The sequence below is a fragment of the Odontesthes bonariensis genome, chromosome 10, assembly GCF_027942865.1.
Source record: "Odontesthes bonariensis isolate fOdoBon6 chromosome 10, fOdoBon6.hap1, whole genome shotgun sequence".
Taxonomy (NCBI): domain Eukaryota; kingdom Metazoa; phylum Chordata; class Actinopteri; order Atheriniformes; family Atherinopsidae; genus Odontesthes; species Odontesthes bonariensis.
Genome location: NC_134515.1, coordinates 28,103,564 through 28,131,088, shown reverse-complemented (window position 1 = coordinate 28,131,088; position 27,525 = coordinate 28,103,564). Strand labels below are relative to the sequence as shown.

The 27,525-nt window shown below is 43.5% G+C and overlaps 1 protein-coding gene across 2 annotated transcripts; it reads left to right on the top strand.

Annotated features, from left to right (window-relative positions):
• The first annotated feature begins 29 nt into the window (after positions 1–29).
• LOC142389868 (segment polarity protein dishevelled homolog DVL-1-like) lies at positions 30–27,525 on the top strand. 2 transcript variants are annotated; one of them, XM_075475065.1, is made up of 15 exons: positions 30–462; positions 6,344–6,413; positions 11,011–11,132; positions 13,558–13,676; positions 17,017–17,152; positions 17,956–18,049; positions 18,199–18,268; positions 18,383–18,522; positions 18,967–19,043; positions 20,065–20,132; positions 22,574–22,651; positions 22,756–22,890; positions 23,206–23,373; positions 23,497–23,712; positions 25,515–27,525. In XM_075475065.1, exons 1-15 carry the CDS (start codon positions 293–295, stop codon positions 26,033–26,035), a joined length of 2,184 nt encoding a protein of 727 aa, XP_075331180.1. In that variant the 5' UTR covers positions 30–292; the 3' UTR covers positions 26,036–27,525. The 2 variants fall into 2 exon arrangements, with proteins under 2 accessions (XP_075331180.1, XP_075331181.1); XM_075475066.1 differs by lacking the exons at positions 30–462; positions 6,344–6,413; positions 11,011–11,132; positions 13,558–13,676 and adding an exon at positions 16,205–16,555.

Below are 27,525 nucleotides of genomic sequence, written 5' to 3'. Positions count from 1 at the left end.
CCAACTCCATATCGCAAGGATGTGGACTGTCCCTTCCTGTTCCGAGAGAGCCACCGTACCGACTCACAGTGGAGCAGGAATACAGGCACTCATAACGCGATTATGTCTGGATTTTCGCCGTGTTTGTCAGAGACACGGAGACGCGTTATCCTCCGCGGGGTGTGCAGATTCCACTATTAGAGAATGTTGTTATGTTATTCTCCGGGTAGCTGGTAACATAGCAGGCCTGTTTATCGCCCTGCCAACCCTTTTTTCCTTTCCGAGTCTCAATGATTGTCCTCCCCTCACTCTCATGGCGGAGACTAAAATAATATATCACATAGACGAGGAGGAGACTCCTTATCTGGTCAAGCTGTCGGTTTCTCCGGAAAAAGTCACCTTAGCGGATTTTAAAAATGTCCTCAACAACCGACCGGTCAATAGCTACAAATTCTTCTTCAAATCGATGGACCAGGATTTTGGGTGAGTGGCCGCCGTCGGTGATTATTATTAGCCCGCTCGGGTGGCTCATTCTCTGTGTCTGGCAGTGTGTGTTTGGACAGCTTAATTCAGGCCCCGCTCGGCAGCATCAAACCATACGGGCTCTGCAGCGTTGTTACATGTGAACCACAGCACCCTGTCTGTTTCCGTGCTCCTGGCACCTGCTCATTATTACAAGCTGCCCTGTGCGCAGTGGAGGAGGCACACGAGTGTTTGAAGTGATACCAGATCTGTCCGGAGCCCTAATGACGCAGCCCTGCACGGAGCGCTCCGCGCTTTAGTGTCAATATTATCACCATGAGGGGCATGAATGTCAGAGCCACGATCGCAAAGGCTAATGTTCAAGTGCTCAGGTTTCATAATATTTGCCTCCCTTTCACTTTCCCTTGTTGTTGTTGCGTGCTCTGTTTCAGTGTAGTCTGAGAGATCAGCACTTGACAAATGATTGATAGCAAAGCAAGTCGTATGTCCTCACATTAAACTGCAGGTGGATCCTGAGGGAAGGTGGGAGCCACACGATGACTTTGCATCACCTTTTAATTCTCTCAGAGGTGTCAACCCCCTCCTGAAGTTCTCTGATTAAAATTGTAGTATGTTGATTATGAATGCTTGTTTCTCTCCCCAAGGAACACATGCAGGTTCAATGACAAACACTGACGGGACATTTGTTTAGCCTCCCACAGTCCTCTGGCTATTGTCATTTAATGCTATTAGGAAACCTAATTACAACCTAATTATGTCGTAGAATGTTTATGGGTCCAGAACCAGAGCATTTTAATGGCATACAACGTGTGTAAATACATTTTTAGCTCAATAAATGGAGCATCTGGAATGGAAAATTGAGCAACACTCAGTAAAAACTGAGCATTTATTAACTTATTCATTCTTCTTCTAGTGAATCCTACCCCAGGAAATCACAGGAGCCTCCACTGGATGCTGGCTGTCGCAAATAGTAGAAATATTTCCTCCCTGCTTCCTGTCTTCTTTATGTTTTTCTCTCTTTTCCTCACTTTGTAAGCCCATCCTGGTTTACAGGAGTCGCGCAGAGACTACAAACCTCTCCAGCTCTCTCGGTTAGCAAAAATGTGCCTCGGCCGAGGATGATATTTTAGTATCAGTGTCTGCTCTCAGTCCAGGCTGAACGGTCATAAGTGGGCCCGAGCACATTAATATGTAGCTCTGTAATCACAAACAGGATTGGAGGAAATGCCCAGGCAGGCAGAGTCCACAGAGCCAACGTCACACGTTTCCACTGCAGTTTGACCTTGTGAGGGAAACCGGCTCTTCCTGGTGGCCGTTTAGGCTTGGTGGGCCGCTTTGTCCCCAGCTCTGGCTTCCTGCCTGTCTTACACAGCAGGCCGGGCTACTCACTGGGCCTCAGGTGATCGACAAGCAGATTATGGAAACAAACAAAGCGTATTTGCTAACTCCTCATGGAGGCATGACTCCAGATTGCTGAACACTGCAACATAGACCAGCTCCGTTCCTGCATGCACGTGCATCAACAAAGCAGGTTGAAATAGATTGCGAACTGAATGGTGTGACCACTGTCTTTCACAAAGAGCTCTTATACACGGACCATAAAGGCATCACAACAACCAATCCTTCCTTTGAGTCGAGGTTGAATTTTCAGGCACCGTGGGCACCGTATGGTATTGGCACAGTTTGGAAGCAAAGCCAGTCAAAGGCAAAGAGGAAAGCAGTGCTTTGTGGTAGCCATGCTGGCTCGACTGCATACAGACAGACAGTACGGCTGCTGGAGAATTAGCAACCCGAGGAGTGAGACTGCTAAGCAGAGAGGGAAAACATCAAATCCCTTGCAGTGTTATAGTCAGTGTTTGAAATGTAAATGAGCAGTCAGCGTTTGGTCCTCTGTAGTAGACCCCCTGTTGTGCAAGGGGAAAAAAAAAAAAAAAAGCCATTTTCTTAAAGGCTTGCTGAATTCCATTTGTGCTGGCCATATCAGCTCTCAAAGCGATGGCGGCATAAATTTGATAAACAGTTTGCATCTCAAACGCCTGAGCTTACTGCAGCAAACATGTTAAAAGACACGGAACACGGAAGCGTGGGCTGTGGCACATGCACAGAGTCCAGCAAATTAAACAATGACCATTTCTTGTTTCAGACCTTGCGCCTCTATTATTGTTTTTTGTTTGTTTGTTTGTTTTCAGTGGCATTCTTTTCTTCATCAATATTCATAAGACTGTATCTGATTGCGGTTGGTTTTGTCGTGAAACGACCCACTTGGCTTTTTCGGGAAACTTGAAGGTGACTGTATGGCATTTTGTCATTGCCTCTGGTGGTGAGTGGGTTTGAGACCTCACTATAATGCAAGTCACAGAGGCACTCCGGAGCTGAGGAAGCAGCCAAGCCGAAGGTCTGAAAGGAACAGTCTTGTTTGTGCCTCAGAAAATAGGGGGCTGCTGAGAAAGTGATGCTGAGCCTCTGTAGTTAGAGGACAAAATTCTGCAGCTTTTTGCACAAATGCACTCCTGCCTGTCCTCACTTGTTTTTCGCTACCGGAGGATTGAGACAGATTTGAAGGTTGTACTGCAATTTAATGTCATAGCATCAACAGCATCACTCAAACTGTGGGGAAGATTTTAGAAAGTTTCCTGAGTGAATGCAAGAATGAACTAAAAGCTCTGAACTTTGTGGTTAACAGGAAACATGCTATTATCAGCTGCTCTTGAGGTGGTTAAAGATTTATTAAACAGTTTATTTAGAGAGACTCCGAGTCGTATGTATTAACTACAGTATCTTATTTGACAACAAATATTTTTGCTTCTCTGTTTATAGTGTCATTAGAATCAGCCCACCAAAGTCCTGGGACTGCTGGCCAGTGTGTGCTGGCTTCTCCTGCCTCTGGTTTTTGATTTAGGCCCGGAGTTCACCAGCCCTCCCCTGTCTTTCAAGGCATAAACAAACACATCTAATCTTCCCCAGCTACACAAATGTCTTCAGGGGCAGAATATTCCGCGATCATCGGGATAAATCTTTTGTCATTATCCTGTGAAATCTGTTAAGACCTATTTAAGCTGTCGGCTCTAAGAAGCCAGATCTGTGACTGCAGCACACACCAGACACATGCCTCTCTAAACATGGCTCACGCTTTGCAACTGTGTGCACGTTTGTCCGTCTGTTGCGTGTTCAGAGTTCAGGAGTGGAACTAAGACCGGTCTTGATATCAGATGGAAGCTGTTAATGACGTCATCTGTTATCATTTCAATAGTTTTTCTGGGCTTGTGGTTTCACTTCTTACAGCAGGGGCAGATGTGCAGTCATGGTTAAGAAGCACTTACACCCTCTTTCAGTTCTAAGGTTTTACATATCAAAGCATTAAAAAAAAACATCTGGTTTTTATCAAATAGAATCTGAGAAGAACATGAACATGTGACATATTACACGTTACATGTCATTATTTATTTAACGATGACTAAGCCAAACTGCTGAATCAGTGTGTGAAAAATGTTATGAGGCCATTTCCAAACAATTTGAAGTCCATCATTCTGCAGGTTCCAAGATTTCAAGATTATTCAAACGCAGAAACCATTCCAGACAGTTGCCAGTTTTTGTCTCAGCAAGTTCACCCCAAAGTCAGACCAACGCTGCAAATACCCAAGAGCTACATCTCAGACTCTCCAGGCCTCAGTTGGCATGTTAAATGTTCAAGTTCATGACAGGACAATTAGAAAAAGACTGAGCAGGTACAGCTAGTTTGGAAGAGGTACCAGAATAAAAAATAGAATAAAAAATAATAAAAAATAACATGGCAGCACAGCTTAGGTTTGCAAAGCTGCATCAGAACAATCCACAAGACTTCTGGAACCATTGGAGAGACTAGGCCGAGGAGAAGATGCACCATGTTTGGTGAAAGCTAAATGCAGCATATCAACACGAACACCTCATACCAGTTGTTGAGCACGGTGGTGGAGGACTAATGATTTGGGCTTGTTTTGCAGCCACGATACCTGGGCAAGTTGCAGTTATTGAGTCGACCAGAAACTCCTCTGTATACCAAAGTATTCAAGAATCAGATATGACACTGTCTATCCGACAACTAAAGCTTGGCTGAAATTGGGTCACACAGAGACAATGTTCCTAAACACAGCAGCAAATCTACAACAGAATGGCTGTTTTAAATTAATTAAGGTGTTCTCCAATGGTCCAGACCTCAACCTGACTGAAATGCTGTGCATAAACTAATGCTGCAAATCTCAATGAACTGAAGCAAGGTTGTGAAGCATACAGAAAACAATTACTTCAAGTTGTTCCTGCTTAAGGTGGATACACAAACTACTAAATTATGGAGTGTGCTCAGTTTTTCACACTCTGCTTCTGCATTTTTTATCTGAAGTTGTATTTATCTAGTTTAATTTAATTTAAAACATTTTTTGATTGATACAAAATATAAAATGAGATATATAAAACCTTAGGATTGAAAGAGGTGGTAGTTTTTATTTTTTATTTTTACCATGCCTGTGTATCAAAAAGATATATGTGGCCAGTTCTTTCAGAAAATGGTTGCATTTGTCAGCTGTATGAGTGGAACAGCCAACCTTATTCCTGTCAAACATTTGGAAAAAGCATCGCAGCTATGTTATTTTTACAAACCACTCCCACATCCTCGCAAGTCACCTTACAGCTGGTCATTCTGCTTGAGCAAGAGGATGCAAACACTTCCTACCTAACAAGCAGCCAGCAGAGTCGGCCCTCGCCTCCCTCCCTTTTCCTCCCTGAGGTGGAACACGCCACAGCAGCAGTCTCTGCGGTCGTCGGTTCCAGCCACAAGGCTACGTTATCTCTGCCCACCACTCCCGGCTCTACAGCTCCCACAGAGGCAACACACACAAAAATAAGACTAGCTTGGCTAATCATTTATGTGGCAGGGAAGTTCTGGCCAACGAGAAGTTTGGAAAAAAAAAGCCGTAAAGTCGCTGCCAGACTGCATAAAATCTTCTTAGGATTTCCTGCTGCTCTCAAGTCATGCCTTTTCCTTTTTATGTACCGTGTTCAAAGCCAATAAGCTAATGTGAGATCTCCACAGAGTTGCGGCAATGCTCAGCTGTGTCAGCTCAGAAAAAATCCTCAATACAAAAACAAGCCACATACATTAAGATATGCAGGGAGCTATAATGGAAATATTTCACGATGTTGGAGCCCCATGACTATGCCAGTGTGAAAGTGTGTGTTAGCTCGTCTCTGTCCCCTTGGTCAGCTCCACACTTGGTCTGGGTGACACGGGCACAGCAGGTGTGGTGACGGCTTGCTGTTGAACTGTGTCCCAGCAGGTCAAAGGGTAACTGTGAGGTATTTTTGTAGGGAATTTACAGCCGAAGATGAACATACAGAGGGAGGCTCTCTCACTAGATGACTCTATTAATACACCTTCGTGCTCCTTGACACTCAGTTGTTGCACTCTGAGGCTATCTATCTATCTATCTATCTATCTATCTATCTATCTATCTATCTATCTATCTATCTATCTATCTATCTATCTATCTATCTATCTATCTATCTATCTATCTATCTATCTATCTATCTATCTATCTATCTATCTACCTACCTACCATTCATTACTATCCGTATCACATCGTTGTGCTTTGTAAAACTGCGCTTTGATGTCCATAAATCAATGACACAGAGTGAGAGTGGGCATCACTCTTGGAGCTACTGTGCTTTCAAAGGTGGAAAGCTGGCTGAAAGCAATGCTGAAAATGTGACTTTCAAAGTGTGAATGTCACTCTGTACGTGACAGGGAGGGAAAGGGTTTCCAGATTATCACGTGTTGTGTTGTTGAGCTGACTCTGTGTCCTGCTCCTGGCTGGTTAGCCCTGACTGTATCTGTCTGCTTGCTCCCCAGGGTCGTCAAAGAAGAGATTTCCGATGACAATGCCAAGCTGCCATGCTTCAACGGGAGAGTAGTGTCCTGGGTAAGTGAGATGGATGCCGCAGCCTCTCTGCTCGCCTGGCTGTGAAGCCTCAGCTCTAAGCAAACATACGTTTGTGGAGCACTCGTAGATGATGTAAATGTAGCCACGTAACGCCTCCACAGAAGGTTTTAAACACTTGATCTCACTGTTCAGTGGTAGAGTGAAGGTGTGAGTGATTCCAGTAGATAATAACTTGACAACAAAATGCAATCAGAGTGACTTTAGTTTGACATCTAAAACAAGCTCAAATCTGAGGCTCAGTTACTCTATTACAGTTTTTCTCTATTGGTTTGGCTCATTTCTTGAAACAGAAATTACATTCTCAAAACTCTAAGATCATTTGGCATAACACTCTTATAGTTCAGCACAACACCATAACTAACCTGCAAAAGCACATATCTCTCCCAAAACTGTTCACCCATGCTTCAGACCTGATTTCTTTCCCATGTAAAGAGTCAGTGCCACCCAAATTGCAAAGATCTTTCTTAATTGCCTAGGCTCATTTCTTGAAACAGACCGGACGTTTTCAACACTTTTTAGTACTTTTTGCAAAACTAAACTGAATGGTTCAGCAAAACACCATGGTTCACCAGCAATAGCTCATATCTCCCCCTAAACAGTTCACCCATGTGTCAAAATGAAGTTTCTTTCTCATTCAAATAGTCAGTGCCCCCAAAATGCATTGTCCTTTTGGCATTGTGTGAGCACTACAAGTCAAAATGTTTAGATGTTTTGTCACTATGGCATAGGACTACCTAACAGAATACAATAGTGTATAAAACTGAAGGAAAAAAGTTTCACAGTAAGAGAAGCCTCAAAGCACACACAATACACTCATACCAACCATTTTTATTCGCACAAATACTGTGAAGTACGTAACTTCCATACAGTATAGTATTGTAGAAGGAAAAGAAAAATATACATAGCACACATATACTGTAATATAAACACAAACAAAAAACAAAATTATGTGGCCTACAGTACTGTAAATAAATCTGCAGCTTACAGAAAACACTATAGCAACACTTTACTGGTTGCTGTCGTCCCCCTCCCGCTCACCCTCCCCCTCCCCCGCCCCTCCCTCATGACCACTGTCCTCACCCTCCTGGCCGTCCAGACGTTGCTGTGTGTCTGGCCACAGATTCTCATCAACATCGCAACGTATATTTTCCCTTGCAATGCAACGCGGGAAGAAACGCCGTGCATGCCGCAACCATCCCCTACACTGATCTCCTGTAATGTCTAAACATGCAGCGTCCATTGCATGGAGCAGGAATCTTTGGTCTTGAGCATGATGCTCATACACTCTCCACCTCCAAGCAGAGAAAAACTCCTCAATAGGATTAAGGAAAGGGGAATAACATGAGATTCTATATGGTATTGATGGTATCATGTTCTTGGCCCATTTTGACAATTGAACAGATTATTGTGCATGTGATGACTTATACCATGAAATCATGCTGACGTATTTTGGATAGAAGAACCATTAGACCAAGAATCAACTAATCAGTTCAGATCACCAAAATCTATTCACTTGGAAAATGTGCTAAATGTAGGCAAACTGTGCAAACTGTAGGCTACTTGTACTTAATCTTTTGCAGAGATGCACTGAAACAATTGACACATGTATTAAGACAATTGCAATTTGATGAAAGCAATGAGAAATGCCATTCTGTTGTGAACAATTGCGAGGTGGTTTGGAGATTTGTCCATGTTATTTTGATAATGTAATTTCTGTTTCAAGAAATGAGCCAAACCAATAGAGAAAAACTGTAAGTCATGGAGCTCTATGGTGTTTCGTTAGTATGGAGTGCAAACAGCACGGTGAAACAAGTGTCCCTATGGGGACAGTAAAATATGTCAAATCAAATTAGTATTTATGCTCGAAGACAATTTACATCTTGACCATTGCTTTGTCCATAAACACAGAGGACTCAGGTTAACACATTTTGCCTTTAAATATTGATCTGGATTTAAGAGAAAGGATGTATAATTTAGTTTGACAGGCTGTGGATTCAATCTACTTAATGGTATGTTTTTTTTTGACAGCGTCTTACCGTATATATGTTTTGCTTTATTGATCTCTGTGAGGAAACTCATTATTTTGCTAGCCTCCCTCCATCGGGAGGTCAGAGGTCAGGATTAACCACACAGCGTTGGCTGTGCACTTGTCAGAGACTGTCTTGCTCAATAACACTTTGTTGGTGTCCATACTCTCTGACAACAGGGCTGAGGCGTGATGTCACTTTACCACGCCATTTTTAACAGCCATATAGTTTTGTGCACCTCCTTGATTCTTTCACATTTTATTTAGACCAGAGACCCTCCAGCACATGATGGAAATCTCTTAAGTCGAGCACTAATGTCTCAACGAGAGATTCAACTTGTCTTTCAGCATTTTTGAAAATATCTCACATTTAGCTTCTGAAGTGTCTGATGTATATGTTTGCACATGTATCCTGCACTGTAGTCGTGCAACAGTTAATACATTTTGCGATCACTTTCTCTGTAAGTCATCTTATTGTATTATTTATAAAATTTCCGGAGACAGTGATTGTGTCTGTTTGTTAAAGCTGCAGTCTGCAACTCTTTTTCAAGCATAATGCCTGGAACTGTCCGGGGATTCTGAAAGTAGTACATTAAATACCCCAATACAAAAAAAAATTAGTTCTCTAGGTCCCCTATATGTCCCGCTAGGTCCCTCCAAAGCCAGCAGGTTTGTTTACAAAATTGCAGACCGGACCGGTAAAAGGTAACCAATCAGGTTACGAGCTGGGCTCTGTTGCCTGTCAATCACCGATTGTGCACGTGCGATACAAGGTAGGCTCGTCCCCACACTTATTTATCTAGACTATTGAACTTCATTACGGGCTAGTCTACTTACTGTGTCTTCCATGATCGCAAATGACAGGTGAGTTGATGAATGAGGAGTCGTGTACGCGAATCTGGCGTGCACGTAGACGTGCACGAGTTCTCATGTGTTTTGAAGGGGCGGGACAGGAAGTTGAATAACTTTTTATTTTTCGGTTAAAAAATAAGCATTTCTTGCATTTTGCGACTACGGAGGTCACCGTTTTCAACTTCAAGCGTTCTGATAGATCATGTAAACTCTTAAAATGCCAAAAATTAGGACTTTACGTATGACAACAACAAATCCTGCAGACTGCAGCTTTAAAATCCACATATGTGTTTTCTAAAGCTGGAGTGACCTGCTTAGAAAAAAAAACAAGAAATCTAATCTAATCTAAACAGTTACAGGATAATATTCTTTAACAAGCCAAATACCCTTGTGTTTTTAGGTATATTTAAGCTACTTAAAGAAATAGGGTGTCTATTCCAATGAAAAGTAGCAACATCGTTGACATAGTGTACTTGTGGATAGAAATGAAAATGTTGGGTCTCTGATCAGCATTCTTTTGAGCTCTGTTTGTGGTTGTAAATCTAAGCTCTGAGTCTTGCTCTGACAATATTTATTTCTTCCTCCTTAAAAAATGCCATGTGATCATAACCTCTGCTATGTGAAGTGGGAGTTAAATTTCCACACGGAATTATAATTATCCTTATTTTGTTGGGAGCTGATTTTTCTTTCATTTTCAAATGAATATAGAAATGCTGTTTGTGCGAATTTTGGGATTCTTAAACCTAGCAACCGTAAATTAATGAATAGCAAATCTAATCATGGGCTAAACCTACTGGTTTGTAAACTGAGCATGTCCACAGGACGATAATTTTAATCTTTAAGCAGTTTTCTTTTGGTTATGCATGTATTTTCTCTTTTGGGTTTGTGCTGTGTCCTGAAATTGTTTCCACTGTTCGGTTGCTACAGTAAAATTGGAGTGAGCTTATTTAAGTAAACCGACCTTTGCTGGGAAGGCTGCATAGGCTACCTTCATGGATTTGCACTCAGGGCACAGATGTTTAGGCCGACATTACCAGGGAGATGGGATGCAGGGTATGATCAATCCACATCTCTTTATCCTGTAATTAGGACATTTCTAAAATGCTTTCTGTTATGAGACGGCCGAACAGAGAAAAGAAAACTGTTTACTTTTCTGTGACATTCTGAAGTCACGCAGAAAGCACACAGGGATACTATTATTTCAACAGGAGCAAAAAAAAAAAACGTAGCCCCACCCTCCATGTGAAGAATGTAGTGACACTGTGGTGAAACCTGTGAATCTCACATTAGAGGAATCACAGTCAATACAGTCGTCGTCCATGTCGGTCTGCTCTAACTTTCATTAGGCTCAGATGGAAGGATGAGTCACTTTGTGTTGACACAGAAGTGAGTAAAAGCACTGTGGTCTTTAAGTTGTTAGCCACCAGAAGGTTTCTTTCCTACAGTCGTTGCCAATATATTCTTGTACACATCACGTGTCTGCGTCTGTGGTTCTTGATAATAATCCGTTTTTAATCAATAATCCATTTTTGAGCCTTGCATACATGCAGTGTGTTAAGTTTGTTTTTAATCTTATATATGCACACTATGAGGATTAATAGTGCATAACAAAAGATCTTTATTTCGGCGTTTCTCTAAAGAGCGGAACACGTCTGATCCATCACAAATATTTCCCTTTCTTCATCTACTCATTTTCAGTTGGTCCTGGCAGAGAGTGCACACTCTGATGGAGGATCTCAGTGCACAGAGAGCCACCCGGAGCTTCCCCCTCCCCTTGAAAGAACAGGGGGCATCGGAGACTCACGACCCCCCTCCTTCCAGTAAGTATCCTGTTTGCTGTGTGTCATATATGCAGAGTTACGCTCGGGCCTGATGGCAGATGTTTCCCAACACACTGGCCTGTGCCCTCTATGAGCTGTTCATTGTGCGGCACGCCATATGTCCTCATTAAAACATGGCTGGTTCATCATCATCGGCTCGCATGGGAAGTGTAGGTAGCTCATTTGCCGGTGTGTGAATATAGCAAGTGTGAGCTAAAGCTGGAGTGTTGAAACTCTTGTTTTTGTGTTCCCTCCTACCCACACGTCCATGGCATGACGTGTTAGTCCACCCATCTATGTAAACATGATGCATACGCCGCCAGTGCTACTGATTCTTGAAATAGCCTTTGCAGTATAAACATCTTCAGGCAAATACTTCCACTCAGTGAGGCTCATTGTGTTCAGTCACTCTGAGCATTTGTCCATACTCGGCTCATGAAAGCATATACGGTCCAAAAACACATTGGCGCTTTAAAGGTCAGAAAATGAGATTGTCTTAACAGCTAATTACCTTTGTCCAGACTTTGACTTAGAACTGGCAGAATCGGAAATATCACTGCACTTTGCCAAGGAGAGGTGCTTTGCTAAATATAGCTAGAGGGTTATTAGAGGCTCGGGCTGTTGCCACTACAGCTCTGGGGCAATATGGCTGAGGCTCTATATTGAGAACATGCAATCTGTCATGTCTTAGTGTATTTCTTTATCCTGCGTTTGACATCTCGGCTCGCTTTTGCCCCACATGGACTGCTCCCTGCTGTTAGGCTGTCAGCTGTCCTGATGATTTTATTGTTTCCAGACTGCTTTCATTGCTGCCACCTTGTGGAGCAAACAGCAACTCTAAGCCCACGTCATTTTCCTCCACCGCCTCTTTCACTCTCCCTTTCTCTTTTTCTCTTGGAGTCAGACGGGCAGGCCTTTCCTGCAGAGAAACAGCATGGTGTATTCTCTGTAGCGAACCTCCCCTCTTTCTGAAATGAATCCAGTCTTCTACCCTTCACCTCTCTCTGTAAAAAGCTAGAATGTTATTCCCACTTCATTTTCTCTTTGTGCTTTATTCATGCATTTCATGTGTTTGTCAGCATGAATGGCTATATTTGAAGGATGGGTGTTTTGGGCTGAGAATGGACACAAATGATGTGCCTTTGCTTGGTAATCCGGATTAAAGCACGCATCTCTATTTCCCAAGAGGGAGGCAATGACGACTGGCAGCAGTTGGGAGAAGGGGTATTGAAAGGGGATGGCGTGTGTTCACAGCTGCAGTCTTACACCTCGGATAATCCCCCCACCCTCGGATCAGCACCCATCGACAGCGTGAAAGACAGGCAGTCACCACTACATCAATCATCCCGTTGCTGTCCAAGCAGCTCTAATAGAAATGCATCCAAAGTGCGCATCGCGGTCATATTTGCATACATGCACTGACCTGTGCCAGTGAAGACATGCTCAGGTGCACCCATTAGCACTGTGGAGCAGAAGCGTGTAAGCGCGCCTCATTGAGCACTTTATCCCGCTGAGTGAACACAGCAGACGAAGCATTCCGCCTCCTCTTTAGGATTTCATCTACATGGATCATCCACACACTGCCACTCAAGTGTAAAAGAAGACTTTGTTTAAACAAGGCCACATGATGTCGGACCACACGTTTGTGTGTTATGCCTCTTTTGTTCTGTTTAGATGATATGAATGTTTCTGTCTCTATTGGAGCGCAAATGTGCATGGATGCATGAGTTCAGTGTGTAAGAGTACATGTTGCTCACATGCCTAAATGACAGACTGACAAGGCTGAGTTGAGTTCTCACCAGCTTCAGGTTACCTCGGAGCCCGGTGGCGGTGTATGTCCCTTAACCCTGGTGCCTGAGGCCACCGCGTTTCCAGCCCGCTGACAGAATAACAATCTGCCGGCTGTCAGCCCCTCCGCAGCCCCCACCCCACTCCCAGACCTCAAGTACACAAGGCCGGCTTATTGCTTAGCCCACACCTGATCTACCACTTCTCACTTTTTATGCGATCTGTCACTCTCCCCTGCCTGTCTCTCTCCCAATCGCGCTTCAGGCCCCATCTGGGCTTTCAATAGGTCTCATTAATGCCAGTATTGTCCAGAATAGCTCCCTCTCAGGGTAGCTGGTCATTAATGACACTTAGTGAAAAACACATCACATACCGCAGAACAATAAAACTGCTATTTTGGCCAGAGGGACTGAATTTGAAACAGAGTCATGATATGAGCTGCATATTCCCCTACGGCTGAATCGGAAGCAAACAGATATGATAGCAGACAGAAATATGCTGGAGCCGGAGATTATGTTCAGAAGTGTTGGTCGCAGGCCGGCCGGAGAACTAGTTCAGAACACTTTCTTTGACAGAGGCCGGGTGTGTTTTGCGCATCATTATAAATGTGACTAAAGTTTTCCTATGTGTGTTGCAGTGCCAATGCAGTGAGCAGCCGCGATGGCCTGGACACGGAGACGGGGACGGAGTCTCTCCTGAGCCACCGCACAGAGCGCGAGAGAGAGCGTGCACGCAGGAGAGCCAGAGAAACTGAGCGTGAGTATTATCGGCCAGGAACAGATGGACCCCCCGAAAAAAAAAAAAAAAAAATCCAATTATCTTGTCATTTCCACATTATTACATTTCAGTATCTCTTCATTTGACTCATACTCTGCACAAGTCGCTTGCCAAAAAACACGGTCAGTGAGCAGACATGTATGAAAAAGAGGCCCCTGGGGATCGAGTGGTCTATGTTGAACCTTTGCTATGTCAAGCCAAGAAACACTTCCAACCTCTCAGCATGAAGAAAATAAGGAGTGAATAAGATAACTATTTGTCAAACTTTCTGGAATTCACTGTTTTGCCAATAATCCTCTGCTTCCTGTGTGTGTGGTTCGGGTCTATATTCGCCTCCTACTAGTCACACTCCAACCTTCTAGGATTATACCCTGTCAGAGGACACTAGAGTTCTGTGAAATGTCTTCCAAAAGTCTGCTGTAGCTGTTGTTGGAAAAAAAAAAATGGAGCCATTATGATACATTCTGTCTGGAAAAGAAACTGGAACCGTCTTGACTGAGAAGCGTCATCAAGTGCTATTCTGGATGTTCTGATTGTGCAGGAAATGGTGTGTTGTCTTTGTGAAATTTCATTTCTGTTCTGTCCCACGGACAAATTTAGGCTAGATCTGATGGGTTTATGGCAGGGTGTATTAGACAAACAGATTCTGCTGCTTGCACTCTGCTGTTGTTTTTGTTTACAGTAAAGCCAGTCATGGTTGTCCCGCTCTGTCTGTTCCCCCCTCGCCTCTTCACAGCAAGCCTGTCTCTTTGCATCCTGTGCTCCAGGCTGTTAACCAAATGCTAATTAATTTATGTGATGAAATTAGCATCACAGAGCACAGAATCAGGTTGGGATTGTAGGAAGGGCTCTAACTGTAGGGCAAACTGGAAACATATTTTACTGCATCTTAGCTAACTCGGTGCATATATTGTAGAGATAGTCTCTCAGCCTTGCTTCGCATTTAATTGCATGCTAGTTTGCTAGCACTAATTAAGTGGAACCATTGGGGGGGTAGCTGGGATTCGTGGCTCATAAATCTGGCGAGCACGTCTGGGTAAAGTGCAGTTTATCTTGGCTCAGTCTGAGGGCTGGGATGTGAAGACATATAAAGAAGGAGCCCGTGGCCCCACCTCTGTGCCTCTGTGTCTCTGCGGCTCCATGCCTCGCTGCCTGCAGCATCATCAGCAGCAGGAATTCCCCTGTCACCCTATCCACATGCTTCAAGTGATTTCTGCCTTTGTGTGAGAACGTTAGCTGTTTTACAACGATGAAGTGTTCAAACCTGGTAAACATATCCCTTCCTATTCTCTGTCAACGCTGTGGCATTTGAGGATGAATGATGCTACAGTTGAACGTTTTAGGGAGGGTTAACAGGTGTATGACCCAGAGGGCAGTATGGAATCATGAGAAATAAGGGATTCAAGACCACCAGGTGTTCTGCATCTTAACCCCCTAACAATAATTCATAGCAGCAGACAGCAAATAGTCCAAAAAAGAAAAAGAAAAAAGCACTGCTATTACATTAAACGTAGTGCTGTTCACTGCCGTCAGGATTTAGGTCAGAGAAAACATTGCAAAGCCAAAGCACTTATGTTTGTATTAAAGTATTAGTACAAGGCAGCAGAAACAGCTGGTGAACTCAAACCGTCCTATTATCAGAGATACCACAAAATCAGCTTTTTTAAAAGCACAATACTACGAAAATCATTCAGGCTTTTAATGACCTGATGCTGTTTTCACCTGAGGAAGAGATGAGAGAGGCCAGCACACCATCTCAAATCTCATATTATGTCTCTCTGTTTTGGAGGATCCCATCATCTGATTGGTTAGAGGCAGATTAGTAGTCATTCTGCTCAATAGTTGCCTGCCAGGGGAGAGTGGGAGGAGGCTATACTTTCTCCTTACTCTTAGCTCACTTTGTCTGTGCATAGGATGAAGGCACACTGCTGGCTGTGGTGAGAAATTGTTGTGTTTTGTTTGGTGATGATATTTGACATTTGCGAATGTTATGGGATACAGGCGGTTTCATTTTCTTGGTTAGTTTTCTGTTCATATTCTTTCTGTCATTTAACTGTCAATACAGAAAGTTACTTTTAATGGGTTTTGTTCTGTGGTTGGGAAACAACTCTTAACAACTTCTGAGGGTTTTTTTTGAGCGGTGCTGTTAAAGCAGCGTTTTCTTATCACAAGAGATCATCAATCCTTACAGAAATGACTCATGATTAGTGTTTTATTTGTGGGTCATAGTGAACAGATTGGAAACAAGACGTATATGTTTTGAAACCAGTTGAAAATGTCAAACTGCAAAAAGGTTGTGATTCAAAGTTTTACGTGTCCAGCCAAAAACTGACTTTGCTCTTGAGTCATCACGCTCTCGCCTTCATTGTGTTATTTTCCCCTCTGGAGTACTTTACGCTTATTCTCCGTTATTGTCACTGTCTCTGTCGTAGATAAGCTGTGAAGGCTGTGAGCAGCCAGATGGTGGGCTGAGGCTGTCTGAAGCTCAGACTGGCTTTTAGAGAGTGGCTGACGCAGACGGCGTGCAGCACAAAGACACAGATTTTCAGTCTGGCGTGGTGAACCTGCACACTTGTTTTCATTTGTTTTTGTTTTCTCTGGTGAAAGTCATCGGAGTGTGGGAGGAAATATGTCTGAGTGAATCATGACAATGGATGCCAAGTCCCTCTCATGGTTGAGTGTTTACATGCAGTAGCTCAGCCCTCATAAGAGCACCGTCTGGGTGGAGCCAATGATGGAAACCCCTGCATTGCTGGAATGCTTTGCTCGCTCAAGACAAACACGTTGGCAGCCTCGCCTTATGAGGCCTTTCCAACCTGTCCGCTGTTATCCTGAGAACGCACCACCTCACCAACAATGTACGTATGGAGACCTGCAGGGGAGTGGTCATTTCATACATGGGACACTTCTCCTTCTTATCAGTCTGTTCCAGAGTGACTCTATGCAGAGCTGTGTACAGTTAGATACTGTGCAGAAGAAGCAGAAGGATTAGTGTTTGCTCAGTGATTTCCACCTTTTGCTCTTTCCATAGTAATTGTTGTTAGTTTGTGTAATTGAATTGTATTCAAAAAATGGTCAACTACAATTCAATTCAACTACAGGTTTCACTTAATGTTTTTTGGTTGAAGATCTTCCTTAACACAGATTGAAACCACTCTCCTATTTAAATCACTGTTCCTTCCCGCTATTCTGGAACTCTCATTAACTCTGACCCCCCCCCTCTTTCTCTTGGTTGTTCCTTCCCGTTGTGCTCCAACCCCGCAATGAGCAACATGACCTCCCATCTGACTCACTGCTCCTCTCCTCTTTCTCTTTGCAGTCCCTCGCATCAACGGCCACTCTAAATCAGAGCGCACTGCGAGGGACTCAGCCATGGGTTACGACAGTGCCTCGGTAATGAGCAGCGAACTGGAGTCCAGCTCATTTGTTGACAGCGAGGAAGAGGATGCAAGCAGGTAACATGTTACGTCGCTTTGAAAGGTGCTTCTGTGTCGTTCAAACAGTCAAATTGCCAGAGTTTTTTTTTTATCTTTTCTCTTTTTGGTGCATTTTTGGTGTCTAAACCAACAACAATCTGGGCTTCAATTACTTAAATCTCTATAAGTTTCATATGTTTTAGGCAAGCATTAGTTAGTGTTAGAGATAGCAGTGTAGAGGAAGTGAAGTTTACACCACTTGTTGGTTTGGTTAGATGCCCTACTGGTAATTAGCAGACCTTACACTCAGCAGTGCGATTCAGTTTTTACTTGAAAGGTCCATTTTCTTTCTCCTTTCCCGTCTCCATATCTTCACTTCTCCATCAGATTTGTACATTTTGACCAACATTCTGGCCAAGCAAACAATAGCTAATCAGGCAAACAACATTAGCAGGTTCAGGTAACGGGAGAGCGTTCCTTACAAGATGTTGCTCACATCCCAGCATGCAACTGACATAATGTCAGTTTCCATATAAAACAAAGTATTAAAAATTTAAATTCCGTGAGTAACTTGCTCACAGCGCCACAAACCTCATCTTTCAGAATGCAAGTTGATTTTGCAAATATGTTCTGTGGTCTACAAACTGTATACATACAGTATGCCTACAACCTTCACACAGTGTTAAGGAAGCGGTAATAACATTTCTGATCTTATCTCTACCAAGTCTATTTAGTTAACACAGATACACTAAACATTTAACAACACCTGGCCTTTTTGTAATATGATTCCTTGTTTTTGTCTCCTCATTTCTTTCTCTACCAATAATTTCCCCTCATTTCAGGCTCAGCAGTTCCACAGAGCAGAGCTCTTCTTCACAGCTGATGCGCAGACACAAGCGGCGCAGACGGAGGCACAAAGTGGCCAAGATAGACCGGGTACGCACTTCTAAGACATGTCACTGCCTTTACTCAAACTGACACTGACACTGGATGACAGAAACAGATGCGAGAGCTGATTGGCATTGATTTGTGTCACCATTTATTTATGATGATGCTCATTGCAAGCCTCTCCCTGCCTTTTCCAGTCTTCATCCTTCAGCAGTATCACAGACTCCACCATGAGCCTCAACATCATCACTGTCACACTCAACATGGGTAAACCTGATACAACCTTGCTTGTTATCCTTTAGAAGCGAACTTGATTCATAATATAATCTCTCTCAAGCCAGTGCTTGTTATCTTACTCATTCTTTGTTCTGCCCTTGACAGAAAAGTACAACTTTCTGGGTATCAGTATTGTTGGTCAGAGCAATGACCGGGGAGATGGCGGCATTTACATCGGTTCTATCATGAAGGGTGGAGCTGTAGCTGCTGATGGCAGAATAGAACCTGGAGACATGCTGCTGCAGGTGCACTTCCACTTTTACAGATTTTAATTGGATTTGAAATGTTTTGTATGTATTCATGTGGTAAATTTCAACTCTTCAGTTGCTTTTTTTTTACGACATTAGAGCTGTCGTGACATAAGTCACATCTGTTTTGTGACTTATGTATTCTCTTCCACTATGAGACTCTTGTGTGAAAGTTTTTCTTCCTGTTTTCTATCTTTCGATCTCTGTTGGCAGAACTCTGCTGGTACACATACTACGAAACACACGATGGGCTGACTGTACTCTGTGGCTGCCGCAGTAACAGTATATCACATAGCAAGCAGCTTAGGATTTGCAGGACTTTGAAGAGTTCAGTAGAGATTAATGTGTGCCCAATCTGTGCACACATGAAAAACACACACACACAAACGCTGTGTGAAATACTGTAATTTGGTATAATAGTTTGGTTCGTCTCTCTTCCAGGTGAATGACGTAAACTTTGAGAACATGAGCAACGACGACGCTGTGAGGATTCTTAGAGAGATTGTTTCCAAAACTGGGTAAGAACATTAAACTCACTAAAGCCAGTTACTAATTATGTTTTGCTGATTGCTGTGGAAGATTATCACAATCTGAGCATAACCTCCTCTTTATGAGGTGTAATGTTTCACTTCATGCTAATGCGTTAATTAGACAGGGGGCTGTTTGGATATTCAGAGGATTTAAAGAATTATGGAAATCCTGTTGAGAGAGATTGCGAGTACTTTCTGCGCAGCATTTTTGATGCTAGATTTGGCGAATCTTTAGACCACTCTGGTATTTTTTCTAAAAGAGGGTTAGGGGTAGGTCCTGGCAGCTATATTTAGCTTTACTCACTAATACTCCACAGTATGAACATGGCATATTTGTAGCAGTGTATAGTAAGCAGTACTTTTTAAGGCAAAAAAATACCTTATGTCTATTTAAAGCTGCGGTCGGCAACTTTTTTTTAGTCATATTAGTTTGAACTGTCATGGGATTCTGGAAGTAGAATATTAAATAGGCTGTTTAGGAAAAATAACGAAATCTGTAGCTCCCTCTGAAGCCTGTAATCATGCTTGCAAAAACCGAGCGCTCCCGGCTGTTTTTAACCAATCAAGTTAGGGTGGAGGAATCCTACCTGTCAGTCACAGTTTGTGCACACGGTGCTGAGCGTGAGTCTGCCCCAGCTTGTGTGCGCTCACACTGGTGTGAACTCACGTGCACAACCTCGTCCACAGAGGGGGAGGGGTTTGGGGGGCGATTCGGAGCTTGTTAGAGGTTGGGGGAGGGACCTGAAAGTTGTATCAGTTCGAATTTTCCGACTTTAGACTCGGAATTTTGAAAACCTGCCGACGGCAGCTTTAAGCTGATGATTTAAACTGTTGAACTGAAAACCATAAGCATTACACACATTTGACCAGTGTCCTACAGGTAGTAACGATACACACTAGACAATCTCCTCCAGTAAGCTCATTTCATTTTCAAGTTTAGATATGGTCTCAGATAAATTTCAGATACATTTCTGGTATTATTTAAACTTGTTTTCTATTTTCCTATTAGCCCTATTAGTCTTACTGTTGCCAAATGCTGGGACCCATCTCCACGAAGTTACTTCACCATCCCTCGTGGTAAGATAGACACCAGTGTTATATTGCAGTTTCTATGATGGGTGTCTTGCATATTAATGGACGCATGCGCATCCAGGGGGCAAAACTGTCGGCAGTCACAAGATTTTAAGAAACGTCTTTAATAAATGTACGTTTTCACTGTTTGGAAATTCTTTTTAACTCTGTGATGAAATAATTCAAACATAAAAGGCTTTTTGTTAGAGTGTGAGCTGTGACCACAGTATTTATATCAATAAATTTGTTATCAGAAATGCTAGGAAATGACCCAATCCGAGTGAGTAATTGCATGGCCCAATACATACAGCGCCGTGCAAATGCCTGGAGTCACCCCTCATTTCTTTATACATTACCAAACAGGGAAAAATGTGCAGCAATTTATGGAAATGCATCCAAACATTAATAGAAAAAGGGTGGAATGCTCTCTTCGGGTCGGGAATGAGATCCTTCCCCAAGTGGAGGAGTTCAAGTATCTCGGGGTCTTGTTCACGAGTGAGGGACGAATGGAACAGGAGATTGACAGACGGATTGGTGCGGCGTCTGCAGTGATGCGGGCTCTGCACCGGCCCGTCGTGGTGAAGAAGGAGCTGAGCCAGAAGGCGAAGCTCTCGATTTACCGGTCAATCTATGTTCCTACCCTCACCTATGGTCACGAGCTGTGGGTAGTGACCGAAAGAACGAGATCGCGAATACAAGCGGCCGAAATGAGTTTCCTCCGCAGGGTGTCTGGGCTCTCCCTTAGAGATAGGGTGAGAAGCTCGGTCATCCGGGAGGGGCTCGGAGTAGAACCGCTGCTCCTCCGCATCGAGAGGAGTCAGATGAGGTGGCTCGGGCATCTGGTGAGAATGCCTCCTGGACGCCTCCCCGGTGAGGTGTTCCGGGCCCGTCCCACTGGGAGGAGGCCCCGGGGAAGACCCAGGACACGTTGGAGAGACTATGTCTCTCGGCTGGCCTGGGAACGCCTCGGGGTCCCCCCAGAAGAGCTGGAGGAAGTGGCCGGGGACAGGGACGTCTGGGTCTCTTTGCTCAAGCTGCTGCCCCCGCGACCCGATCCCCGGACCAGCGGAAGATAATGGATGGATGGATGGATGGATGGATGGAAAAATGTGCAGCAATTTATGGAAATGCATCCAAACATTAATAGAAACACATTGTATGAGGGAAAAAATTATAAAACTCTTGTGAAGTGGGATCAGAGGTTGAGATGAGGGCCATATAAAGTTATTAAAATTAATTTTCCAATTGTGGCATGGAGGGGGGAACTTATGGTTGGGGCCGGGTACTGGGATTTCTTAAGGTAAGGGTAGGTGGAAGGGTAAGGTATAAATAAAAGAAGAGATGCGGCCTCATTTAAGGTAAAAAAGTTTTTTGGGGGAAAAATTAAAATTAATTTTTCAAAATGTGGCATGTAAACCCTGACTTAAGGTTAGGCGTGTAGTTCTGTGACCTTAGTATATTCCTGTGGCCTTAGGGTAAGGATCCAGTGAGAGGGAAAGGTATATAGAAAGAGACCTCAGTGTAAGATTAACTCTTTAAACCATAATGTAAGTAGAAAAGCTCATGCAAAAGGAGGAAAAATTTATGAGAACCTGTGAACCATGGGACAGTAGTGTATCAATACTCACCTCCTGTGAAAAATGGAACAGTGGTATCACCATAGTGTAATCTCTAGTGTACTAACCAAGTTAATACCCCAGTGCGCAAAGTGCTAATAACCCTGTAAAATTGAATTAACTGACTGTATTGAAAATACACTGATTGTTCATTGAGGAGTGTGTCAGAGATACTGCAAAAGGTACAGGATTGTTTGGAGAGCTTAGTTATTCTTTCAGTCCTGGTGTAAGCGAAACCTGTATGAGAAACTGGAAAACTCTAGGACCCTGTGTCAAAAGTGGAAAAGTAGTCAAATGACCAAGTTGCCATCATTTTTCATAAAAGTGTTTTTGTCTGCCTCGTGTGGGCCAGTATTTCAGTTAGAGATCATTACAGTTTGTTAGCTCATTCCTAATGTCCCATAAAGTATTCTATCTGGCTAGTGTAGTCCGTTCAGTTTATCAGACCATAATTAATGTTTAATAAAGTGTTTTGTCTGGCTTCTGTGGGATTGTATGTCAGTTAACGACAGTCCTAGTCTATTCTTATATAGTAACTCTGAGATTATAAGACCTTTTGAAACGTGGACAAGTGCTAACACAGTAATAGCTGAATGTTCTGAGAATGAATGAGTCTTATCAGTTCTCTGAAATAAATGGTCGCTCAGTACTGAAAAAGCCTATCTGTTGTTAAGGATGAGAGCCATGTTTAAGCCTACAGACTTTACACTTCGGTTGTAGAGTTGTTATCTTAGGGTTGGGGGTTAGGGTTAACACTGTTCCTGACCAAGATGAAATAAGATGATGCCTAACTTCTACAATGACTGTTTATTTTTTGTTTATTTTCTTAAGCTGAGCCTGTGAGACCCATTGACCCTGCAGCCTGGATTTCACACACCACAGCCCTGACGGGACCTTATCCACACTATGGTAAGAACACGCCGCAAGCTCTATCACATTATGAAACATCGATTTTACAAGCCTTTCTCTGATTATAATAAACTAACAACGTTTAAACTCTTTCTCTATCTCAGAGTTTGATGACTTGCCTTTGTCAGCAAGTAAGACAGACATGGCAACCATTGTCAAGGTGATGAAGCTCCCCGATTCTGGCCTAGAAATACGAGACAGAATGTGGTTGAAGATCACCATTGCCAATGCAGTCATCGGTAAGAAAAAACGAGCAGCACGAAACTTTATGTTGACACAGGTTTGCAGCTTCATAGAAATTCACTATAAATTATGCAGATAGGTTTGAGAGATGCACACATTTGTATTGTATGCATGCTAATCTCTCAGCAATGATACTATCAAAGTGACTGTTTAAAAGTGATCCAGCTTTGGCTACTGCCCTTTGTGTGGCTAGTCTGTCTGAAGGCACTGTGGTCACTGTGTCTTTGTTGTGTATCAACAGTATTTGTAGCATCTGCTCAACACATTACAGCAGGCGCCTGCATGCTCACGTGTGTTTGTTGCTGTGCCAGGTGCTGATGTGGTAGACTGGCTCTACTCCAGAGTAGAAGGATTCAAAGATCGACGAGATGCGAGGAAGTACGCGAGCAGTCTGCTGAAACATGGCTACCTGAGACACACCGTCAACAAAATCACATTCTCCGAACAGTGCTACTACACCTTTGGGGACCTCTGCCAAAGTACAGCCACATCTTACTTCTTCCTGTATCAGCAATGTAACCCCCATATCTTTGTGTGTGTGTGTGTAAATAGAGCGATTGTGCTAAATCTTTCCCTCTGTGGTTCTGGTTTCTCTCATTAAGACATGGCATCGCTCAATTTAAACGAGGGATCCAGTGGTGGAGGCTCCGAGCAGGACACTTTGGCACCGCTGCCGCCCTCCACAAACCCCTGGCCTCTGGGCGGGCAGCCATTCCCTTACCCTTCTTTCCCCACCGCACCCCCCAGCTTTCCGCCAGGATACTCAGACCCGTGCCACAGTTTCCACAGTGGTAGCGCAGGCAGCCAGCACAGCGAGGGTGAGCAGGGAGGAGGGGTTTTCCATAAGCCTTTCATTAATAAATGTTATAATCTGACTCAACGTGCAAGAGGACATTAACTAAACTATCTCAGGCATATGACATCAGTATTAACGAATGTCTGACCCATGCTAATGTTAGCTTTTCTGGCTCTCTGGGCAGGAAGTTGACATTAAATAGCCGTTTCCATGATTAAGTTTGTGTGTTCTAAAACTCCTGTGTTGTCAAGGTCAATCATGAGCATCTTGAGTCATGCAGCGGACAGCTCTGCAGTACTGGGTGTGTACACACAAAAAACAAAAAATAAATCAAATAAAATAAACCTGATCAGCTATGTGATTACAAATCATCAACAAATTCATCCCTCTTTATCAACTTTTGAATGATTTTTTTTGTTTCCATTTTGAATCGAAATGTGATGGTGCTGCATGGGTTTTGAATTCTGCATTGAAGGAGAGCGGAGAACCAGGCGGGCTTACTTGACTAGGTGGCCTTGATAGTGTCGTTGTCTTGTATATTTTTTAAAACCAAGCAGAAAAGACAAATAATTGTAATTTATCGCTTTCATTTTTATCGTTGTGCGTGATTCATCCAGACATCATCATATCTTGCCTTCAGCCATTCTTTCCGTGGATTCATCTTCAGTTTTTGGAAGGACAAACAAATAGTTTTGTTTGTTTGCCCTTCAAGTTTTTTTTTTTTTCCTTTTTTTTATGCGAGAAAGTATTGGATAAGACGACATGGACCTCTACTTTAGTGGAGTTTATTAGCCAGTGTGGGAAAGTCTGGGATGGGAGGTGTGTGTAATCCTGTTGTTCCCTCTGTTTCTGCTGGGCAACGGTAGACTGAAGGAGGAGGTAGTCCCAGGACACTGGGGGAATCGGTAAGCCTGCTAACCCCCTCTCCTCCACTGCTGCTCTGTTTTTGCTCACCATTCAGCCTTCACTCTTTTTGTGTCCCACCTCTCTCAGTCCTGTCATGCTGCAGCTATAAGGTTGTTGTTTTTTTCCATGATTTTTCAGTCGTCCGTGTGTATCCATGTGTGTGTGACTCCTGACAGTTGATTCTCCCTCTCTGGGCACCTCTGGGCATGCATTTGTACTGTGCTGGGAGGTGCATGATGCAGGATGATCACTCCGAGGCTTGTGCCGATAGGGGGCGATCATGCACCACTTTACCCAGTACTGTTGGGCTCATTGCGGAAGGGGAGGTGTGGAATATTTGATTTTGCAACAGTGTGGTACACCACCATCAGTGTGTGTTATCAGCATTGAAACATGATGCTAAAGCCCTTCCTTTGAAGCAGGAATGGAAAAAAAAGTTATTGTGTAACGTCAACACAAAGTGCTGTGCAGTCGCATTTCTCTGATGCTGGTGTACCGTGTTTATATTTATTATCTGTGAATGTTTCAGTGTTTGTAAGAACATCAGATGAAATCCAGATTATTTGCTTCAGTGGAATTTTGGGAGTAAAACTTTGAGATAATCATGTTTGCCCTTGACTGTTGACTTTTGCGAGATTGCATTAGAAAATATACGGTCACATCTTAAACAAAGTGAAATAATGTATTTAATCAATACATTATACTGATCTTAACATCTTGTGTTGCAGTTCACAAAGGCTTCATCAAGCTGTTGTTTAATGTGTGACCTTTTTTTTTCACTGTCAGTTTGTAGCACTAGCTGGTTTTGAGTCAGCTGCAGCTGATGACTTTCAGCTGCTCGCTGTGTATTTCTGGTTTAGTGTACACATGCAGCAGAGGGCCAAACTATGACCTAACTTTTTTTTTTTTTTTCAACAGGAAGCCGAAGCAGTGGATCCAACCCTAGCGCAGGGAAAGGGAGGCGCTCCTCCCCACAGGAGAAGGTTCAGAGGACAACATGCAATGAATCAGAGCCGGGCGTCCGTGGAGGGAGGCGCGGTGACAGGTCCGCCAGCCAAATGAGCCATCACAGCCACGCCGTCTCTAGCCACAGTCATGCCCGATCAAGTCTCAGCCACAGCCATTCCCACAGGAGTCACTCTCTCTCACAGAACAACTACCCCACTTTTACCTACAGCCACGCTCCCTTCACTCAGCCAGGGCCTGGCTCCTGCGCCCAGAGCGAGAGAAGCCACGCCTCCTCCTACGGCCCCCCAGGCTTGCCTCCCCCTTATTGTTTGGCCCGTCTGGCCCCCAAGACGTCAGTGAGCAGTAGCACACCCCCTGGAGCACCGCCTGGGAGAGAGTTAGCAGCTATTCCTCCTGAGCTCACCGCCAGCCGCCAGTCGTTCCAGCATGCCATGGGCAATCCCTGTGAGTTTTTTGTAGACATCATGTGACAGGACAGTGCCTTTACACCCAGTGAGCACAAAGCAATTCTCCCTAAAACCACTTATCTCCCTCTGTTTTTCCTCTCAATCTTTTCAACGGCTCTTAAGTTCAGAACGTAGATACAGACTGGCCCTCTCCATACACCCCCCTCATACACCCCACCGCTATGTCTCTGTCTCTCTGATGTCCATGCAAAGGAATACAGGCTGCAACAGCACAAAGAGGGGCTTCTCTCACACACAAGCACAGGTCCACTGGCTGAAAACCCTCTTTTCTATTGACGTGACATGTACAGTTTGTGAAACGTGAGTGGTATTCAGTGTGGTGACGTCTTCAAAGCTGCCATGCAGACCTTCTCGGGAGCGTGTACTCTTAGATATTTTCTGTTCTGCAAGACCTTTAATCTGGTTGGGACTGGATCTCAATCCCCCAGACCCAGACTGACAACTATGGCCCCCACTTTCGGGGGCCTGGATCTCCTTACTCATATCTGTGAGTACTTTACCACAAACCTCTGACCGTGTTATTCTGGAGCTGCTGCAGTTGCAGCGGCTTATTTAAACTCTTGCTTGCCAACTACAACACTAACCTAAATCAGATCACACTCTTAAGTGGATTTCTTCAACTTCATGAGGGAGGTCCTGTAGCCAGCCGATAGTTTAACAAGGCTGCATAGTGCATGACTGTCTCAGCTGCTTTAAAGAAATTTATTGAATTCTTTTTGTTTTAACACTATTGGAGGGAGGAGGTTGCCTCTTGCCAATGCTCTAAAGGATGAATCCGTACACTGGATGATTTTTATGATGTTATTTATGTGTTCATGTTGCTTTTATGGTGTCTACTTTGTACGCTACGGCTGACTGACAGACAATCAGACGTCATCCTTTGTAAATCAGTGGCCAGTTTCCACTGTCCTGGCTGTGCTTTGTCGAATGTATCATTATTCTTGATCGCTGACTGTCATAACACTCTGGTTTAAACATATTGAATAAATCAACTGGATTGCAAACAGCTGACACCAAACACAGCCGTCAAAACTCAAAGTGTTTGCAAGTTAAACCGCCTTGCTGTGAGCATCATGGTCGTCTTTTTCATAATCGTGCGCGAGCTTCGTAGTGGGATAAAAGCCAAAGCCTCACAACGTGTGGTGAATATTTCTTTATGTCAGAGCTCTCAACGATGCCAATCTTTCTTAATTACTTCCCACTACTACATATCATGTGTTCAAAGTAAGTTGAAGGGGAATCTTGGCCTACACATGAAGATCTACTTGCCAAACAATGGCAAACCCCTTTTGTTTCTACTTATAATGTAGTTACAGGATGGGAAATAACACACCCTAGTTTTTTTTTAGCACTTTTTCATTTTGTCTCCCTCCCTTTAGTATGAAACACTGTTTGCAATCAAAGCTTTCTCTTTCATTTGTTTCGTTACGAAAGAAGAATAAATTGTACATAGAAATTTATTATATATATGAATAAAAATATATATGTTCAAA